General features: G+C 49.0%; 1 protein-coding gene and 1 long non-coding RNA gene across 2 annotated transcripts in view; one reads left to right on the top strand and one right to left on the bottom strand.

The window, feature by feature from the left end:
• The window catches only part of GRIK4 (glutamate ionotropic receptor kainate type subunit 4), a 436221-nt gene that overhangs the window by 248443 nt on the left and 166203 nt on the right, over nucleotides 1-21575 (top strand). The window contains exons 4-5 of the mRNA XM_010357001.2: nucleotides 9121-9218; nucleotides 13500-13665. Coding sequence (XP_010355303.1) covers nucleotides 9121-9218; nucleotides 13500-13665 — 264 coding nt within the window. The remainder of the gene's footprint in view (nucleotides 1-9120; nucleotides 9219-13499; nucleotides 13666-21575) is intronic.
• Nucleotides 5124-12859, bottom strand: LOC115893680. Its single transcript, XR_004053744.1, has 3 exons — nucleotides 12705-12859; nucleotides 9075-9202; nucleotides 5124-5256 (listed from the first exon to the last, which is right to left on the bottom strand). It is a non-coding gene; the product is annotated as an uncharacterized LOC115893680 (long non-coding RNA).

Here is a 21575-nt window from a genome sequence, read left to right on the forward strand (position 1 = left end):
TGCCTAATGTCAGCATCCATCGTAATTGGATATTCCCCTTCCCTTTCTAGTTTTCTGGGCTTGATGCATCTGATAGCTCTGAAACTTTGAAAGTTGTGGTGAGCCTCCTCAAGCCAGCTGCTGCCCAATGCCAAAGGCCGTGGTTTGCCCTGGGTTAGTGGCCCAGGGCTAATTTGCATTGTTAATTTAAAAAAATGCCAGTGGCTCTGGGGCCCTGGACAATTGCCCTAACCCTACACCTGTCACCCTGTGGCCAGGAACTCTGCTTCAGGGGGATGAAAGAGACCCTAGTGATGATGTCTTTGATTGTGGAAAGCAGAGGCTCTGATTGAAGTTGGGGCTGTAGCACTCCAACAGGGCACAGTTGTGCCTTACTTTGAGTAATGGGGATTTCAGAAAGCTCCGTCCACATCACACTTAATGAATCCTATTCAGGGTGGGAGAGTCAGTTGAGGGAAGCAATGGTTATTTCAAGAATCAAAGATTATGAAGTGTAAAGAAGCTAACGATGCTGGAAGCCAGAGGTCAGCCCCCTCGTCTGATGGTTGAAAGCGAGGCTCTGAGATGGAAAGTATCACACGGGGCATTAATTAATAGCCAGCCTGGAAACTGGAAAGATATGAGGAGGAAATCACCCCCTGTTCTCTTGGGTTCAAATAGACAGATTTTCATATAATGGGTTTATTTAAAGTGAAGGTCACTTGTAAAGCTTTCTCCAGCCTGCATCTGACATCCCCTGCCTCTGCCCTTCCACCGTTATTGCCCCAGGCTCTTCATGTTTGACTTTCTAACTCCTTCTACACAGCCCACAGATCTAAAATAACAGGGATGGACAAGACCTGTTAGGTCAGCTCCTGTGCCACCTGGCCCTTCCTTCTTTTCCGTCCGTGTCTTATCTGAGCCTCAGCCTTTCTTCTGCAGGGAGCTACCACAAGCGTCGCCCTCCTCCGTTCCTATGGATCAACGTTTCTCCTGCGGCTCATGTATTAGAGCTGAACTAAGCGCCACCCTTTACCTTCAAACAACCCGAGGCTCCGTCCCTGTTGCTGCCGGAACCAGTTTGAGGTTTAATTTCCTGCAGACCCAGAAGCAGGGGCTTCCCTGTCAACCCCTCACCTGTGCCTCAGTTTGTCTCTGTGAGGCCAAGCATGCTATCAGCTGTCCACAGTTTCCCCTTGAAACTAGAGGCACCCTGGTTATCCGGGCCTCTCGTGGCTCCAGTGCCCGGAGGGAGCATGGTGCATAGTGTTCCGGCTCCACATGGCTGCACCTCCTGCACAGGCTTCTGAACTTCTCTCAGGCTCCACGAGCGTGACCTCTGGTGATTCATAGCTGCCTCTAAGAAGTGAGGGCTAGCATCCCTCTTTCAGTTCAACAGAATCAATTGAAGTTGGCTTAAGGAAAAATAAGTAAGAAGCCAGAAGGGAAAGGCATGCAAATAAGTGATGAGTCATTCAGCATACATTCCTTACTCCCCTTTTCTCAGAGCTACCCATATCCTAGGCATGATGTGGGCTCAGTCATGCATTGAATTGCTGTACTTAGAAATCATCTGGTCCAACCCCTTCATTTTACAGATGGGGAAACTGAGGTTCAAGATCTTCTCCAGGAAGAAGTTCAGGTGCAGACATCTGCAAAATGACACCATCTTAGGTGGCTCTCCAGAGAAGGTGCCAATGAGTGGCTCAGACAGGGGAGCAGGAGGTCAGAACTAGGAGGTAGGCAGAGCAGGCTATGGGGTCAGATGAGGCCCCTGGCCAGATCTTAGAATGTTGATCGATGAAGAGAGAGAAGGCATTAGGTAGATGGCATAATAGCATGAGCAAAAGCTTAAGGCAGGAAAAAAAAGGGATACATTGGGATGCAGTGACAGACAGTATGGCTGAAACAGCATGTACGTGGGGGCAGAGGAGAGAGCCTGGCTTCAGTGTAGAGGAAGTTGTGGAGTTAGATGCACCAGGATTCTAATCCTGGCTCTACCAGCATCCTGAGCTTCTCTCCTATGCCCAACAGTCCTCTTCTGTAAAGTGGAAATAAGAAGAGTTCTTACTTCATGAGGCTGTTGTGAAGATTAAATGAGATGGTGCTTAGAAGACTTAGAGCAGTGCCTGGCATAGTGTGTACTCTCCATAAATGTTACCTAGCAGCAGTGGAATTAGTATAGTGACTCCTCCCTCTCAGGGTTGTTGTAGGAATTCAGGTGGCATGTGTGCCTGGCACTTGGAAAGCCCCAGTAAATGGTATTGCTGCCTACACGGTGTCTCGGGACCAGGTGAAGGCTTTGCGTGATACACTGTTGGTGAGGAGAAGTGATGGCTGTCTCGAGTTCTTGGACACCAGGGGGCCCGTCATGGGGCGTGGCACTCCCTCCCTCACACATTTCTTCCTCAGCTCCAGGGCTAGCAAGGCTAATCCATTTAGTCCGCTGTCTACTCCCAGAGAGTTCAGAATGGAATGCATTCCTGACAGCTTTAGCATAAGAGAGGAGGTGGTTCTTCGGACGTGATTGAGGCAATTGTTTGCCTTGCCCTGGGACGCCAGGGCTTTGCATGTACTCTGTGCAGTATGAGCAGGCTCAGAGGGAGACTGCACCCTCTGCTCCACTCAGGCTGCAGCACTGGGAAGCGCTTCCACATGAAGGACTCTGAGTTCTCCCAGCCCTCTCCAGTGCACAGCTCTGTGAGCCCTGTGGGGCCAGGGTTGTTTACCACCTGGGCAGCTCCTTACTGTCAGGCAGGAGGATCTGGCCCCTGGGTCCATCCAGGAAGCTGCTCCCTCCCTGGAGGGGGGCTACAGTCAGTGGCACTTACCATTAACACCTCTGAACCGTCTGCGACACAGCCGCACCCTCCCCTCCCTGAACTGCTCTCTGTCCAGAAGGGGGACCCTGTGAAGACACAGAAAAGGAGGAAGTTCCACAACACCCCTCATGCCACCATCCCCGTCCAGCCTGGGCTTCTAAGGAGACTCCAATCCATGCCAGTGCTAGCATTTTGAGAAGAAGAAGTCCCTCCATGGGGCCACCATACCCCATTGTGGCCTTTTGTTCCAGCAGCTGAGCCTTCCAACTCCTCTGCTGCCTGAGAGGAAGAGGTAAATGCATTTCCCTCCCTTCCTGACCCTCCTGCAAACTGCTCACACGGCCGAAGCTTGCAGAATCAGCGTACAGGGGTTCCAGAGCTGAGGCCTTTTATAAATGATTTCCATTTCTACTGAGCAGGGCACCCTTCATAGGGAACGAAAGGCCAATTCCCAGATCCCAGGAAATCCCCGGGCCGTAGCCACTGGTAAGACCATAATTCAGTTCCCCTGGACTCATTTGGGATCATTTCAGTTCAGTTGAGCAAACATCTATTGAACAATTTCTTTTTGCCAGGGCTGAATAGACATGATGCTTGTTCTCAAGGCCGTTTATGATCCACCAAGGGAGATGGACACATTGACAAATGTGTAGGAGGAGCTCAGAATGGCAGGCACAGGCCCACAAACCCTTGAGACCTGAGGTGTGTAGAATCCAGATTGAGACATTGGGAAGGTTGAGGGGCTGGGCGTGGTGGCTCATGCCTGTAAATCCCATCACTGTGGGAAGCTGAAGTGGGAGGATTGCTTGAGGCCAGGAGTTTAAGACCAGCCTGGGCAATGTAGTGGGACCCCATCTCTACAAAAAGTAAAAAATTAGCCAAGAATGGTGGCATGCACCTGTAGTCCCAGCTACTCGGGAGGCTGAGGCAGGAGGATTGCTTGAGCCCAGGGGTTCAAGGCTGCAGTGAGCTGTGATTGCTCCACTGCACTCCAGCCTGGGTGACAAAGTGAGACACTGTCTCAAACAAACAAACAAACACACAAAAACAAAAGAACTGTTGTGTGGTGCATGTACCATATGTAAAGTTGAATCTCCAGTAATCCCATACTCAAACACATACATGCTTACATTCAAATACTCACACATTGTAAATAGCTTTACATCTGTCTGTTGAGATCAGATTTTGCCAACAACTGAGTTTGATGAAAAACATCAAGTTTCAGAGCCTTTTGGACTTTGGAATTGGGAATAAGGAATTGTGGCCTTCTCTAAGAATTTATTTTCAGGAGGAACTTTCCTCTGTTGGGATCCAGCGTCACCAGGGTGCTTGGGACAGAAGCTGGCCAGGAATTCAGAGAGTAAGGAAGCTGCACTGTCTCCTAAAGGCAGCTGACTCAGAGCCACAGTGTGCTGTCAATATAGGGAGGGAGAGATGCCTTCTGGCCCAGGAGCAAGATCTGAGCTGGATGCTGAAGTGTAAGTAGGAGTTTGCTAGGCAGAAGGGCAAGAGAAGGCCTAGACCATGGTAGTCTGGAGATGCTAATGAATCCTTTCTCAGATAAATGTTTTTAAATGAATAAAAACATTTTTATTAATAAAAAAGGACAGAAAATAAACAACAAAAATCCAATAAAATGGATAGGATGACTGTGGAAACCAGCTATATGGAAATGCAGTTATATTTTAATAGTGGTATACTAATATATGTGCTTCTTCATTAATGTATTAAATAGCCAAGCCCAGCATCGAGTCTAACTACTACCATAATTTTGAAGTAATAATGAATATAACCGGTATTTCAAGATATCCTTAGCCCTGAAGTTTGTTATGAAAACTTTGGTGATTTCTGTGGGAAACAAAGTCACAGGTGTTATTAATATACTGTGGTTTATTGCCTACATTCAAAATGGAAAGAAATGCTACATTTCACTTAGGGGTTAGAGAAGAGAATGATGTAATTCCCCCCACAAGTGTTCACAGACCCCTGACTTCTACCCACAGACCCCAGGCTACAGGTTAAGAACCCCTGGTCTAGAGATAACCATTCGGGAACAGGATCAGGCAGGAAAATATGTGCAGAGTATATTCTAGGTGAGCTGCCATGCAGCGGGAGATGGCACGGTGGGAGAAGAGGCTGCAAAGATAGGCCTTAAGGAGACCAGAGTCACTCGATTTTACTTGCTCGTCAGAAGAATGCTTTTATTATAACATTGTATTTTTTATAATATGTTATAAAAAGGAATACATGCTCATTATAGAAAGTAGTGAAATGAAAAAAGGGAAGAAAATAACTCAGTGTTCCAATGGCCAAGGCAATCTGCAAACATCCCAGTTAATTGCCACTTGCTGGGGATGGCTGTGTGGTGCAGTGGTGAAGGGGCTGGTCTTTGGGGAACTGGGTGGAGCTGTTGAATCTTGACTCTGCTCTTTTATTTCTCTATCTTGTTTTTGTACTTGTAGAATGAGAATGACAGTAATAGTACCTATTTCATCAGGTCGTTTTGGGAATTAAATAAGTCAGTTCCCATAAGAGTGCTTCGAATGGGCCATAATTAACACTCAGTAAATGTCTTTAATAACATCGTCTCATAATCATTCCTCAATGTGTAAGTATTCTCTGTATTTGTAGCCTTCGTATAGATATACATATAATTTTATATCCTGCTTCTGTCTCTTAGTATTATTACATAAATATTTTTAATGCTATTATAAACTGTTCATAAGTATTTTAAATGCCTAAATAATATTCCATTTGGGCATACCACCCATATGTTATATAGCTGTTCCCTTATGATATACATTTAGTTTATTTCCCGTTTTCCATGGAAGGTGTTGAGTGGGCCTCAGTGTGGTTCAGACACTGTTTATTGGCCACATAACTCTGAGTCAGGTCTTGTTCTAAGTATGGAGGACACAGACATAAATAGGACAGGTTCTCTGCCTTGGGGGAGCACTCCCATCTATGTTTTAGGACTATAATTTGCCCCACCGTTCAAAGAATGGATTGGAAATGAAGAATCCTGGAGACAGAGAGATCCCTTAGAAGGGCAGGTTTTAAAGAGGGGTTGACCTGGAACCATGGCAGTAGACGTAGGAAGGAAGGGCTGGCAGTGAGTGAGCAGGTCAGATGGTCGGAACCTGATCCCTGGCTGGTAAAGCAGGTGAACAGCTTTAGTGAGGGAAGGTAAGAAAGAGGCCAGGATGACTGTGGCTTTGAGCTTGAGGAGCTAAGAGGAGTAAAGTAGAGTGGATAAGAGCACTGGCTTTGGTGCTAGGTCGATCCCCAAGTTCAAGCCCAGTCTGACCTTATGTTACCTGTGTGATCTTAAACAAGTTACTTAAACTTTGTAGGCCTCAGTTTCCCCAGCTGTAAAGTGGAGATAAAAATGAATTTTCCTCATAGAAGTATGGAGATCCAGTCAGACTGTGAAAAATATATAACAAATCTGATGTGGTGGGGATAAGAAGAAAAGGGTCATGTAGCGTGTCAGGTACCATTCTAAGTGTTAAGTATTAATTCACTTTAATTCTCACAGCAACCTTATGAGAGAGGTGCTGTTAGTATCGTGTAGGTGAGAAAACAGGCCCAGAGGTTTGGTAATTTGCTCAGGGTCTCAGAGCTAGTAAGTGACAGAGACTCAAACCCAGACAGCCATGCATCAGACTCCAAGCTCTTACAGAACTGAGTGCGAGATGCCAGAGGGAAGGCCCTGTGGCAACATCCAGCAGGTGGTTGGAACTTGACTTTGTGACCCAGCACATAAGTGAGAGTGCAGGGTCTTCTGGGCAGAGACAAGGGTGGAGGCCGTAGGCAATGGTAAAATGGCCCAGGAAGAGTGAGTCATGGGTAAAGCCTAAATTTGTTGGGTGGGAGAAGGAAGAAGAGTCAGCACTGAGAGAAAGACTGACCGGAAAACTGGAGGAAAATTCGGATTGGACGGTGTTAGGAAATTCTGAAGAACAATGCAATCAGAACAACAAGTGCTACAGAAAGAGAACAGGATGAGAAGGAATAACAGGTCATGGTGACCTTGGAGGAAGTGGATTCAGTAGACGAGGTGGGCGGGGGGACCTCCACTGTAAGAGGCTGAGAAGAGCTGGGTGTAAGAGTGGCTGGCTGCAGGGGCCAGTGGAGACAAAGTAAGTGGCTATGAGAGAGGAACATGAATCCTGGATGTGGGTCAGGAGACTTGAATCCAGATGCCAGCTCTGGCCTTGATTAGGTGTGTGACCAGAGCGGAGGCACTTCACATCCGTAGGGTGCTGTGTCCTTATCAGTAAAATCAGGAGATAAGACCCCACTCCCACAAGGCAGTTGTAGGGATCTGATGGGATAATGAACGTAAAGCACCTAGCGGGCTGTAAGAGTTAAGTTGGCTGAAGTCACATGAGATAACCCCCATGGAAACAGCTTGGACTTTGAAGAGGCTCTTCAGAGATGAAGCCTGATCATCACTACCTCGGCCAGATACTTAGTACTGATGAGTCCTCTAGTCAGCTGAGATTTTGGGATGTTGTGGGATGCCTGCCCAAGCCCTAAGCTAAGAGAAGACTCCAAGATCTATAGTTCATATGGTAAATTGCAATGCTGGGATTTGAACCCTGGTGTTCTGCCTCAGGTGATCACCTGGCTGTGTTGGACTCTAACCCAGGAGAAAGCATCCACATGGCAGGTGTGGCTTTGCAGCTGGTTCAATAAGAAACCTTATACTAGTCCCTTAACCTCAATTGCTAGCCCAGGGAAATTGCTCTGCCTGACTCCTAATATGAGTAGGAAGAAAATACATATGGAGTTAAGCCTTGAGTTTTGCAGACAAGGATGCAGTGGGGAACCTCAATTGCATTTTCTGAGGGGCGGCTCCTTGGCTATGATACCCTAGTGTGTGCACTGAGAATTCTCTCCTGTCCTCTCCCTGTGTTTCCCTCTTTCTCCCGTCCTCCCTTTCTCAGTCTCTAGCATTTTAAAATATTAGATTCTCTCCCCCTCTTCTGATTACACATCCCATTCCTTCACACATTCACTCAGCAAATCTGAGCTGGGCCTCCTACTTTCTAGAAGATATTGTGCCGGACACTGAAAAGGTGAGAAGTGCGGATTAGGAGATAAATGTGGCTCAGTTCCTGTTTTTAAGAGGTTTGAAATCTAGTGAGAGGAGAGCTCTAAACAACAAACCAAAATAGATACAGTGCCTTAGACTAGAGGCATGAACCCCAGGCCTTGGGAACCGAAGGCAGTGTTAATTCCATCTAAAGGAGCCCAGTGGCTGGGTGCGGTGGCTCATGCCTGTAATCCCAGCACTTTGGGAGGCCAAGGCAGGTGGATCACTCGAGGTCAGGAGTTCAAGACCAGCCTGGCCAACACAGTGAAATCCTGTCACTACTAAAAATACAAAAATTAGCCAGGCGTGGTGGTGGGTGCTTGTAATCCCAGTTACTCCTGAGGCAGGAGAATTGCTTGAACCTGGGAGGCGGAGGTTGCAGTGAGCCAAGATTGCACCACTGCACTCCAGCCTGGGTGACGGAGCACGACTCCATCTCAATAAACAAATACATAAATAAATAAGCCCAGGAAGGTCTAAGGAGAAGGTGGTGTCGGAGCTGATCCCGGACAGGTGAGCAAGTGTTCAGTCCAGGAGGGAAAGGCCAGATCCCAGGCATGCTGGTCTGTCAGGACGGGACCTGCTCTGCCTGGGGGAGGGAATGTGCCAGGCTTTGGGACGAAGTGAATGGTGGGGGCATTGACAGATGAGACTCCTTTCTGCCTCTCGCTCTCTCCCTGCCTCCCATCTTCTTTCCTCTTTTCTTGCCTCTGCTCCCTTTGACTTTAGCTGCACCTGCTCTCTTCCTGTCTGTGTCATCCTCGCCCTCCTTCATACCTCTGCCTGCCTGCCTTGCTCCTCCTATACTCTCTTTATATTTGGGGGAACTAATGCAGCAGCTGTGCTGGGGCTCCCCCTACCCCCCTGCAGGCCAGGCCGGGCCGCGGGATGGAATCTGCAGGGTTGCTCCATTAGCCTCTGTCCTTCAGTGACAGTCCAGACAATTTATACACCCTGTTGGCTGTGGCCGTATGTTGTCATAACCTGGGTCATTTCCTCATTTAATGCCGTCCATAAACTCCAATAAAACTGTCCTGGAGCCCAGTCGTCCAGGGGAGAAGGAGAGACTCTGGGTTTGGAAGGGTTGGAGCAGGGGCCTGGGGAGCGGATGGGTAGAAGGTGAGGGGGCAGCAGGTGAAGAGGAGAGGACTGGGCCGTGGCCCAAGCCTGACCTGATGAGTGCCTTGCTTCTTTCCCTGTCCCTGCCGCCGGCTGCAGTGTGTCAGATCCTCCCCAAGGGGGTGGTCGCTGTCCTCGGGCCATCGTCCAGCCCAGCCTCCAGCTCCATCATCAGCAACATCTGTGGAGAGAAGGAGGTGAGTGGTGAGGCAGGGCTGGGGAATATCCCTGCGCTGGAGCCTGTGCCCAGAGTCCAAAGATACAGTTGATTCTTAAGGGCTGGAAGAGCCTGTCAAGGCTGGGTTGGTGTCATTAGTAACAACAACATAAATACAAATACAGAAGCAGTGGGCTTGCCCTGCTCCGGGATGTTTGCATGGAAGGGTCTCAGAGGAGGTGTTTGACAGCAGGAATTTGAAGCGGAGCTCCTCCGTGTCTTAGGGTTCCATGGCGGTGCCCCCCGTGGCCTCTTGGTGGTGGTGGGTAGAGGGAGAGGCTGGAGAGGGTGGTGGGCATGGCAGGCCAAGCAGGCAGACGTCTGAGCGTCCACTCTCGTGTCCACGTGCGCAGCTCCTGCTTATCTGTGTACATATCGGGATTCTGGGGAAGGATGCCTTCGAGGAAGGCTTTGCTACATTTTATTGCTAAAATAAAGTTTGAAAGCCTCTGTCATATAAGTTATCTAGAAAAGAGATTTTATCTTGCGTTCTTCCTCATTCACCAATTCCAACGTTTGCTTCTTCGGGCAGCACATTCTTCCTCAGATGTGACTCGAACTGGAGGCTCTCCAGTTTCAAAGTGTTGAGTCCATTTTCTCTAGTTCTGTTTCCATGGGAGAAAACAATGGTAGGGGACAAGTTTCAGAGTGACTGCCCCCTCCCTATTCCGTTAGCTCTCCCCCTCCTTTTTCCCCAGAGAAGACAAACTCAGAAATTCAGAGATTCTGTCTAGTGCTGGCATCTTTCCTGGTCTTTCCTGGATCCATCTATCCTTCCCCCTTCAGATATATCCTCAGGAGACAGTGAGAAAGTGGCCGCTTAGCCCCTGTCTGCCCCAAGGGCCTTCCCGCCAGGTCCTCAGGGGGCAGATGGAGCTTGGTGATCAGGTATGAGGTCAGGACCTGGGTGGGGTCGGGGGCAGGGATGTGGGAGGAAGGCTCAGTCTTGCTTCTGCCCTAGAGGCCTGGAGGCTCAGCCTTCCAGAAGCTCTAGTCTCAGGAGGACCCAGTTCTTAGAAACAGGAGAAGCACTTGCTGCAGGAGGGACTGGGTGCCTCCTCAGTGAGCCGCCCCTGACAGGGCAGGAGCAACAGACAGGCCTCTCTGCCCACCCCACGCCTGCTGGGAGCCTACCCCTCTGATACCACCACTATCTCTTATAATCCAGGGCTCAGTGAGTCCCTGAGGCTTTGGGCGGAAGAATATTTGTCTTCCTGATTTTATGAGCCCACTCTCAGAATTGTGTGCACATTTAAGTGCCGCAATCCTAGTCCTGGCCGCATTGGTCCTGCCCCTCCAGTAGCTGGGCTTCTCTCTGTAGACTGTGCCCCTGAACCTTCTTACGTGGGCTGGGGCTGACAACTCCCCATCCTCCTCCCCCTCACATATCCTCAAAGACAACTCTGAGGCCAGCCCAGGCCACAAAGGAGCTCTGTTCTGCTAGGTCCCTCCCAGCCTCTCCCAGCCCTTGGCCCAGGAAGTTAGACCTCATGTGTAATTTACATCTTTCTTGCCACACTCTGAGAAACAGCTTAAATCTATGGCAGGTCATTATTCTAGCAGTGGCTCTGATCTTCACCAAGTGGGGCTGCCAAGACTTCAGCTCCCCATCTTCTCTCTTCTGCATCCTCTTTTTCTTTCCTCCTCTCTCCCTCCTCCCACCCCGACACGGTCTTTGCTGTGCGTCGCAATCCTCCCCCGAGCCCCACTCCAATATGGCCTCCTCTTGGGGTTCAGTGGCTATTTGATCTCAGCCAACATATCCTTTAACCCTGTCTGGCATTTCAGGCCAGAGGCCAAGCCCCTGATCTGCAGCCAACTCCTCTGCCTCTGTGCCAGACCATCCAGCCACACTGCACTGCCCTGGGAGCGGCCAGACGCTTACCCGCCTTTGTCTGGTTATGTTTCTTCTAGAGCAACCTTTCCTCTCTGCTCAGATTATGCATTTATTTTAATGTTTTATGAGGCTGAACTGCCTTACGCGGATTCTCCCCAGCTCCAGGAAAAAGCAATGAAGTTCTCACCCAGGAGTCCATTCCTTTAAGTGCTGCTGACATCTCTGCAGCCCTTGTGGCTGGCTGCCTTCTGCCTTGCTGCTCCCCTCTCCATTCTGCTCATCTCTTCTTGTCCCACACACACCTCCGTGATGGCTTCCTGGGATACATTTGCAATTGCACATTGAGTATAGATCGATCTTTGTCATAGAGAGGGAACCACAGGACCAGGATTGGGCTGGGCCATCCCTGCCTGGACCCAGTAGAGCCCAGCGGGCTTCAAGGAGACTGTGCTGGAGGCTCCCCATCAGCTCCTCTTCCTCAGCCCTCACCCCCTGTGCACACAACTCCAAGAGCTTTGTGGGAGCTCCTACGTTTGGGGAGGAAGGAGAAAGGGCCTTGTCCAAGCACTTATTATTCGTTTGATGTTGAGCTGTTATACACCCTACACACAGGTGCACATTTTATCCTTCAAGAGCTCTAAGAAGCACCTGTGGTTATCTCCATTTTAATGATGTTTAGACAAGTTAAGTGGTTTGCCTGAAAATCACATAGCGGAACCTGGATGCAAACCCAAGTCTGTAGACTCCAAAACCCGTTTGTTTTGACCTACCTGAGTCCTTCCCATCCACCTCTAGGATCTGGTGGATTCATGGTATCTCTAAGGGCTCCACAGTACTAGGGGGTGCTAATGGGTTGTGCTCTATTGGGTTAGCTGCTAATGGAATGTGGTAGGCTAGAGGGTTACACAGGGACGACCTTGGTCAGAGGTGCTCAAACATTCAAACCAGCCAGCCAGGCTACCCTGCCCCTGCCCGGCCTTCCCCTCTATCTTGCCCATTTGTGACCTTTTCCTTTCAAGGTCTGTTTGTTACTCACTTCAGACTGAGTGGATGGGATACAAAATACAAGCAGGAGGAAAGATCCCTTACAACACAGATCAATTTCACGCTTTAGAATTTCCTTTCATAACTCACCAGACTCCCCAGTTCTGCGTTTTTCAGTTTCTGCTGGAAAATATTGGTTGCCCTCTCCCTATGGTTAAAAGGCTAATCCTAGTTGAATTCAGAAATTTTCTCCCTAGTTTCTGCTAAATCTTTATCCTCCTCCCACCTCAGTCTCAGAGGAGCTCTGGTCTCCAGCTGACTTCTCCCAGAAATTTAAAAGGATAAAGTAGGAGAATCCTACAGAGACCATCCCAACATCTTCCCAGATTCTTGGCAGGATAAGTTCTGGGCTGGAGTAGGCAGAGACAATTCTTCAGTCATTTCTGAATAATCCATTCTGGAGGCCAGTCTACTCACCACCAGGAAGTTCTTCCTGCTGTCTACTATCGATCTTCCTTGCTTTAACATCTATACACACTGATACTCAGCTTCAGCTCTGTCAGCTCTGAGCACCAGGTGTGAGGGTGAAAGAGTAAAATCAAGGTGGATGGCAGATTATTACATTGTAACTTTCCTATTATCTACCAAATAGCCTAAGCCGCCAATAAAGCAGCCATCACAGCCTCTTAAGATCTTTTCCTGGGAGAAGAGAGGCAGACGGCAGGAGAGTGGGTCCTGGGAATGTCAGTAATAGATGCAGAGGGAAGCTGACACTGTCCTAATGAAGCCAAACCAGGTATTTATTTACCTGGCTGTGTTCGGAGGTTCTCTAGATGGTTTCTCAGCCTGCAGGGCTTCCTTCCTCTGTGTGCGCCTGTAAGTCTGTGCAGGAGCCCATTCCCGCCCTACTTCCTCTCCTTGGGCGTTCTCCACTGAAGTTTGTTGGGAGCTGGTTACTGTACACCTGTTGGCTGGGCTGGGCTAATGGGACTCTTCTCTTAGTCCCAGGGTAGCCATTTTTCTCTTTCTGCCATCTCTGCTCTGATGTATTAACCACAAATAAAATATTCTAAGGATTATGCTTTCAAGAGCCAACTGTCTCTCTGCCCAGTGGCAGGCAGTTCCTCTGAGAATAAAGATCGATTCTTTTGCCTTCTCAGGACCACAGACCCCAGGTTGCAGACCCACGGTACATTCTTCCGGGTCTCTGGACAAATAGTTTTCTGTCCTGGAGCTTCTTCTTTGAAGCATCATCAGGGATGTCATCTCTCGTCTTCCTCCCACGGAGTGGGTGCCCTGGGAGCTCCTTCTCCCGTTGGTGTCTGGTGAAGGTGTTACATAAAAGAACCCACCCTCTGCAGCTTCGGCTCACTCATCCCTCTTTCTTTCTTTTCACCCGCCTGGATCCTCCCTGCTGTCCGTTTTTGCTCCTCTCGCCAGGTCCCTCACTTCAAAGTGGCCCCAGAGGAGTTCGTCAAGTTCCAGTTCCAGAGATTCACAACCCTGAACCTCCACCCCAGCAACACCGACATCAGCGTGGCTGTAGCTGGGATCCTGAACTTCTTCAACTGCACCACTGCCTGCCTCATCTGTGCCAAAGCAGAATGTAAGTTTCCCCAGGCTGGCTCTGCCCCAGACAGTCCAGTCTTGTTGATTTTGGCCTGATTCCCTGTGCCCCTGGCTGGAGACCCTCCAGGAAGGGGAAGTTTCCTTCAGATCCACAGGGCTGTTAACCAGTGGGTTTGGACGTTCCTATCCTTGTGTGTGTGTGTGTGTGTGTGTGTGTGTGTGTGTGTGTGTGTGTGTAAGAGAGAAAAAGAGTGAGTGTGAGAGAGAGAGAGAGAGAAAGAGAGAGAGAGAGAGAGAGGAGAGATGGAGAGGGAGTCCATCCAGGAGTACTATTTGCCAGGACTCCCTGGGCATGAGTGGAACAGAGGGGAACTAGGTTACAAGGATACTGGCCAACCGCCAAGCCTTTTTGCATCTGCAAACTCAATTCCCACATTCTCAGCTTCATTGTTAAGGAGATACAAAAAGAGAGAGAAGGAACATATAAAATTGGATGCATTTGTACTTGATGGGTTGAAGAGCTTCTTCCCCTGGAGAGCAGGTTTTGCTGATGGAACAAGGTCCAAGGTCAATTCCTGATAAAGCATTTTTTAGCAAATGCAGGTTTTGGAAATGTGTTTTCTATGACTCTCAGACAATTCGTGACATAAATTTAGTGTTTATGAGATTTAGCTAATTTAAGCCAGCACCTTCCAGCAAATCTGTGCATCTGTGTGCTCCCAGCGGCAGCTGTGCACCCACATGTGGTCAAACAGGTGCTGGCCACTGGCTACTGCTGGAGCCCAGTGCCTGAGCCCCAGGCATCTGTGTCCTGTGCAGCTCACCTGTCCAGGGCTTACCCTGGGGGTCTTTATGGGTTACACTGCAGAGTGAGTGATTCCATCTTTATTAGGGCTCCTTTCTATGGCTTCTCAGAACTGCTCTGCCTTCTCAAGTCCTTCCTGCATCCTGGAATCCCCACAGTCTCCAAATACAAAAGCCACCTCTCTGTTAAGAGTCAGAACCACCTACTTTCCCAGATCTCTGTGCCTGGCATGTGCTTTCATTCATTTTTCCAATACAGATTTATTGAATATTTACTCTGTGCTACCCAAGAAATCAAGGAACTGAGTTCCAACTCTGCTGTGACCACCCAGGGGATTTGGAGGTTTTGGGTCTCCCCATTTCAAAGTTGAGGAAGTTGAGACTCTCTGAGGTGAAATGACTTGCCCAAGGCCACACAACTTAAGCATCAGGGCCCAAACTCAAATATAGGCCTCCTCACTTCAAGTCTAAAGCTCTTTCCAGAGCCCTGCGGTGGATGCAGAGAAAATAGGGCCCTTGCCACTCATCTGAGAAGGCCCAGAGTGGTTTATGCTAAGTGTCAGATGTGCAACGTGGCCAGTCGAGAAGGAGAAGGTCCCTGAGTACAGGGTGCTAGATAGGCTTTGGGATGTGGGCAGTGCTTCAACTGGATCTCAAAGGATAAAAAAAGATTTAGAAAAGGAGGGAAAAGAGATAGGGCTTGCCAGATGAGGAGCAAGAGAGGGAGGCAGGAATCCTGATGCTGTACCTAGAGGGAGTAGGTTGGAGCCTAGAGTCCATGCTGGATAAAGATGGAAAGAGAGGCTGGAGAAGGGAGCAGAGATCCTTGTAGCAGGCGAGGAACACGGACTTGGTCCTGTGTTATCTGCAAGCCCTTGAAGGTCACTCTCTGAGGAGCGTCTTCTGCGGAGAGGCCATTCTCATCATGGGTGTGCCCTTGTGAAACAACTGGTTTTGGGTCCATGAAAAGGGCAAAGGAGTTGGGAACTGGAATTAGACCCAAGGGGCTGGGGACCCTCAGACTTGGAGAAAGAAAGTTGAACCCAAAGCCTTGTTCAACAGGCAGGCCCTGAGTGGCACCAGCAAGTTGGGTGCATTCAAGAGCACTCCAGTCCATCACTCAGGCAGTCAACAGGCATCTTTGAGCATCTCCTGGATGCTGGGCACCCTTATGCTCTTTGTACGACATAAGAGAGCAACACGCAGTCTCTCTTCTCAAAAATGAAGCAGACTTGATGGAAAACTAAGCAGGGTCAATGGTCATGAAGCAATTAACACAGTAAAATGGGCGCAGTGCTCACACCTGTAATCCCAGTACTTTGGGAGGCCAAGGTGGGAAGATCACTTGACGTCAGGAGTTCAAGACAAGTCTGGCCAATATGGTGAAACCCCGTCTCTACTGAAAATACAAAAACTAGATGAGCGTGGTGGTACGCACCTGTAATCCCAGCTACTCAGGAGGCTGAGACACGAGAATCACTTGAACCCTGGAAGCAGAGGTTGCAGTGAGCCGAGATCGTGCCACTGCACTCCAACCTGGGCAACAGGAGTGAAACCCTGTCTCAAAAAAAAAAAAAAAAAAAAAAAAAACAAAGAAAGAAAGAGAGAGAGAAAGAAAGAAAGAGAGAAAGACAGTAAAATTATAATTGAGGTACACTGGAGTTCTCCAGCGGGGCTTCCATAAAGAGGGTTTGTCAAGAGATCAGTGAACATACATTCTAACCCCCTCAGCTAGAGAAGAAGAAAGGGAGGTCCAGAAGGTAGCTTGGTTTGACTAGAGTCTCATAATTAGTGGTAAAGCTTTGATTTGAATCCAGAGTCTCTGGATCACAGTCCAGTGCATCATCGTCATTACACCTGTATTTATCAAATGGGTTTCCTCTGGATCTATGTTGACCAGTGCAGCAGCTGCAAGCCACATGTAGCTATTTAAGTGTACATATGAACTCATTAAAATTAAATAAAATTGGAAATCCAGTTCCTCAGTCTGTCTCGTTACATTTCAAGTGGTCAGTAGCTGCGTGGCTGGTGGCTGCTGTGTTGGACATCACAAGTGTGGAACATTCCCATCACTGCAGAAAGTTCTACAGGACAGCTCTGCTTTGATAAGTGTTTTGTGGACCAGGAGTTTTATGGCAAAAAAATAATGTTTGGATAACCCTTCATTCTATTTCCTCCTAGTGGAGGAAGTGGACGATACACATCAGCATGGACACGCTCAGATGTCTTGTGGCCAAAACAGATATTTGCTTCATTTTCTTTGAAATAAGTTTGACCATGAGCAGAGAAAGAATGCTGATCTTTCAGCCTGAAGGATGTTCCCACTTCAAGCAACACAGTAGGAAGCGCTGCGTTCTACTCGGTGGTTCTCTTCCTGTGGCGCCCTTGGACCTTCGAATGGTATCACAGGCTCAAGGATTCTCCCCTAGAACTGACTGCCATGAGACCATTTTGGCAGGACTGAACTGGTGTACCCTGTGTACACAGCGGGGTTATTAAGAGACTGAGGGCACCCGCACGTCTCCAGGCAAAGATTGTCCTGCAGTCTTCCTCAATGCTGGTACAATATCTCACCAACCTGACAGGAAGTTCTTTTTGTGTCTAGTCACAATCTGGCTTGCTTTTAGCCTGAAACTTGTTTCCTCTGCTTCAACTCTTACTGGGCTTTGGGAAACAGGTCGCTCAGATGTTTGCTAAGCATCTACTACACACTAAGCACTATGCTAATTCTGTTGCCTCCCAGCCCAGGGCTCTTCCCGTTAGAATTATGACATTCCTTGACATTCACACAGTTTCGTGCAGATGGCAAAGCACTTTCACTTAACATTTCTCCATTTTACCTCCCTCCTCCCCAGTCATTCCAGAGCTGAGAAAACAGAGTTTTGGAGGTATTAAGGGACGCCAGGTCGCACAGCTGGTACATGGCAAAGCTAAGACTTTATCTTAGTCCTCTGATTCTCAAGCTGGCTTTTCCCTCTCCATGACCCCCTTCCACCATCATGGTCTGCACAAACAGAGCAGTGGTTCGAGGGTGGCAGGTGCAGTGTTCAGGAAAGGGCAGAGATCTCTCTGAACAACACACGCCCTTGTTCTCTCAAGCAGGGGTGCAGGACAGCTAAGCACAGACAAGGTTCTGGAGCAGATGTGCCTGTCCACGTGCAGTAGGGGCCAGCCCACATCCCAGCAGACTTGGCAGGCATGCAACAGATTTGCTGGAACAAACTCACTGAGGCTGCCGAGGGACTCCAGTCCCTACCCTCCAGGGCCAGAGGAGGGAAGGTGGAGCAGAGCAGAAGTTCAAGGGCAAAGAGGATTAAAAATCTAATCAAGGGATGAGAAAACGAGGGACCGAAGGGAAATGCAGCTCAGAGCTCCGAAGGAGACACTCTTCCATCTTCCTTATTAATGCAGGGCCGAGAGATGCTGTGAGTAGAATTAGGAGCAGAATCTAATTCTATTTTCCAGCCATCAAAATTAGGCATAACGGAGATAATTCCATGGAGAATCATGCCACTTACTCTCTTGCTTCCCAAAAGTAGATTTTTAATAAGCAGGTTTTGGACCAAGTAGAGCAATATTGTATATTACATTATTTTTCTTTAATGAGAGAAAAGAACATTTGCAAGTGCCTGTTTCCTGCTGAGGCTGGGGGAGGAGATGTGGTGAGCAGCCCAGGCATGGCCCTCCTGGTCAGAACTCACAGAGCCTGAGGGAGTTGGCTACTGGGGGGCTTCCAAGGAGAGTTGGGGCTCACCACTGTGGGTGCCCAGGGCCTGTTGATCAGATCACCTAGCCCTGCCGCGGATCTACCTGTTGACCTCAGGCAAAGCCCAGAGCCACAGGTGTAATATGCTGTGTATTTCCCTGCTATCTGCTGTCTGCCTACATGGCTCAAATCTTTTTTTTCCTCCTCCTCCTCCTCCTCCTCTTCCTCCTCTTCTCCTCTCCTCTCCTCTCCTCTCCTCTCCTCTCCTCTCCTCTTTTCTTTTTTTTTTGAGACAGAGTCTCACTCTGTCGGCCAGGCTAGAGTGCAATGGCGCAATCTCACTCACTGCAACCTTCATCTCTCGGGTTCAAATGATTCTCCTGCCTCAGTCGCCCAAGTAGCTTGGATTATAGGCATGCACCACCACACCCGGCTAATTTTTGTATGTTTTTGTGGAGATAGGTTTCACCATGTTGGCCAGGCTGGTCTTGAACTCCTGATCTCAGGTGATCCGCCTGCCTCAGCCTCCCAAAGCGCTGGGATTACAGGTGTGACCCACCGCGCCTGGCCTTATTTTATTCTTACTATTTTTTAAATGCTTGCTTTTGTGTTTCTGAGTGGTTTTTTTTTTAAATTTGTTTGTTTGTTTGTTTGTTTGTTTTTGAGACAGGCTCGCTCTGTTGCCCAGGCTGAAGTACAATGGTGCGATCTCTGCTCACTGCAACCTCTGCCTCCTGGGTTCAAGCGATTCTCCTGCCTCAGCCTCCCAAGTAGCTGGGATTACAGATGTGAGCCACCACGCTCGGCTAACTTTTTGTATTTTTAGTAGAGACGGGGTTTCACCATGTTGGCCAGGCTGGTCTTGAACTCCTTACCTCAGGTGACCCGCCCATCTCAGCCTCCCAAAGTGCTGGGATTATAGGAGTGAGCCACTGCACCTGGCCTCTTTCTGAATATTTTAACGTCCTTTTTTGTGGTTACATGGCCTATATCCCCACATCTTCTGCTACTTATTTTCTACCTGTGAGAACTTGGGAAAGTGACTTTACCCTCTACCTCTGTCATCTCATCTGTAAAATGGGGGCAGTGAGACCTCCCTCCCGGGATGGCTGAGGAAATTAAATAGGATGACACCTGGAGAGTGAATAACCCTGCATCCACACCGAGGAAATGCTCGGCACACACGAGTTTTCCTTTCCTCCCTTCCTCTGATCTCTTTCAAATGAGGCATGGCCAGACCTGGGAGCAAGAGTCAGCTGAGGCTGGGCTCTGTCCTCATACCAGCCTGTGTTCACCAAACATGGCCCAGGCTGCTGGAGTGGAGCAGACTTGGATCTCGAGGCAGTCCCTGCCCTTGGGGAGGATGTGCTGCCAAAGAGAACGGCAGGATACCGGAGTCAGCCAAGCTGCACCACCACTTGGGAGCTGTGTGACACGGAGCAGGTCAATCTGCCTCTCTGAGCCTTAGTTTCCTCCCGTGTAAGAAGGCGATAATAATGTCTATTGAGGTAATTGGATGGGAAAGTAACTGGGCCCAGAACACGATACCACATTTAATTACTGTTATCTTATTCTGCAACTCTGGTTGTGGCCATGGGGGTGGAGGATGGGGAGTAAGTAGTGATACCTAAGGCCCTGGAAGAGTAACCAGGACGGTAGTGGGCCTTCCCTGTGCCGTCCCCAGGAGGCCCTGTGGGAGGCCTTTTGCTCATAATGATTCAAAATTAACCATGCAGCTCTGCGCTGATACCAGGAAGGTCACAGTCCTCCCGTTACAGAGCAGTTACTACGTGCCCAACACCATGCTAAGGGTTTTTATATTATCTCATTTAAATTTTAGATTCTCTTATTTAAACCGTATAACTCGTGATAACCATGTAAGATGGGCTCTATTAACATTCTCATTAAATACAGAAAAAAAGAGAGATTATCTCCATTTTCAAGGTCACATGATTCCTGCTACCTTCTCTCCCAGCTTTCCTAAAGAAGAGAGAAAAGTGAGGGACCATCTTTCCTATAGTACGGGAGGACCGAGACCATCCCATGTATCAGAGACCAGAATGTGGAATCAGATAACCTGAGTTTGGATCCTGGCCTGTCCCGGGACCTCTGACCCTATGATCTCAGTCACTGAACCTCTCCCGCCCCAGCAATTCTATGTTGACTCAGGGATGATAATACCCACCTCCCGGGGCAGTCGTGAGGATGAAATCAGTTGTGTATGTGAAGGAATTTAGGAAACACTGAAGGTTATTCTCAGAGCAGGGATGTCTACCAGATCCCAGTAGCTGAGGCCCAAGCTGGAAACACATCGTGACATCAGGAGGCTGATGGGAACACGAAGGCCGGGGTCTTCCCACACCCATTCTTGCCATTGTAGAAGAGACAGCCTCGATGGCCAAACAGCCACCTACGGTCTGCCTGTGAGCAAGAAGCCTCAGCCGGCTCCTCTCTCCCTCTCCTCCTCTTGCCCCACTGGTCTCCCCTGCCTGTTCCTGGAGCAAAGCTTAGGTGTGGGATGGGACAAATTTGGGATGCAGGTACAATACATCATTCCAGAACTTGAACTTGTTCTGTGCCCCTTCCCCACCTGAGGACACCTTGGACCCTCATCTTGTCCCTCTGGTGAGGGTTCGCTCCGTGGAAGAGGTCCAACAACCACACACTGTGAGGCATGGGCACCTGGCAGGGGGAAGGGGAAGGTTTAGGTTTAGGACACTATGTGCCATATTGAATTCATACTATCTCATTAAATCCTCACCACAATCTGCCAAGGTCAATATTACTTGAGCTGCTTCCCACAAGGTTAAAAAGTGCTGGTCCCAGACCAAGGTGCTACTCCAGCCAGTAGAGAGGGAAGGAAGCTGGTTGAAAGAGGTGTTTATTTTTATAGTATTTTTTGATACAAGGGTCCTCTGTGTCCCCTGCGAACCCATCACTTAGGTCTTCGTGTCCTTGTCCTGCAGCTGTGTCCGCCCTTGGCTGTGCCTTTCCCTGCCTTGACATCCTCCTCCCACCCCTCTTGGCCCCTGCCTTCCAGTTCCAGAAGCCAGCTTCCCTTCTTCCTCCCAGAACAGCCTGCCTGCCGAGTCTCCCATCGATCTGTCCCGCTGCATCCTGAGCAAGGCTAATAGGTTCCCTAGGCCCCTCTCAGCCTTAGACTTGGCAGGCAGGGAGGCCTGCTGCTGGGCCATGGTCCCGAAGGAGAGGAGAGGGGGTGGAAGTGGATGGGGTGTGGGGAAGAGAGCAGCTTTTAACCCCTGTGATGGCAGCTGCCTTTGGTGAATCCCTTAGTTCCATTAAACAGACAAAGGTGAGGAGAATGACAATTTGAAAATGCCAAACTGCCCTGAAAACTCAATATTCTCAATGTAACTAAGCCACACTTTTCCTAAAGTAAATTTCTTCCACTGCCTAGAATTAAAAAGTATCCTCTT

This window comes from Rhinopithecus roxellana, chromosome 15, assembly GCF_007565055.1.
Source record: "Rhinopithecus roxellana isolate Shanxi Qingling chromosome 15, ASM756505v1, whole genome shotgun sequence".
Lineage (NCBI taxonomy): Eukaryota > Metazoa > Chordata > Mammalia > Primates > Cercopithecidae > Rhinopithecus > Rhinopithecus roxellana.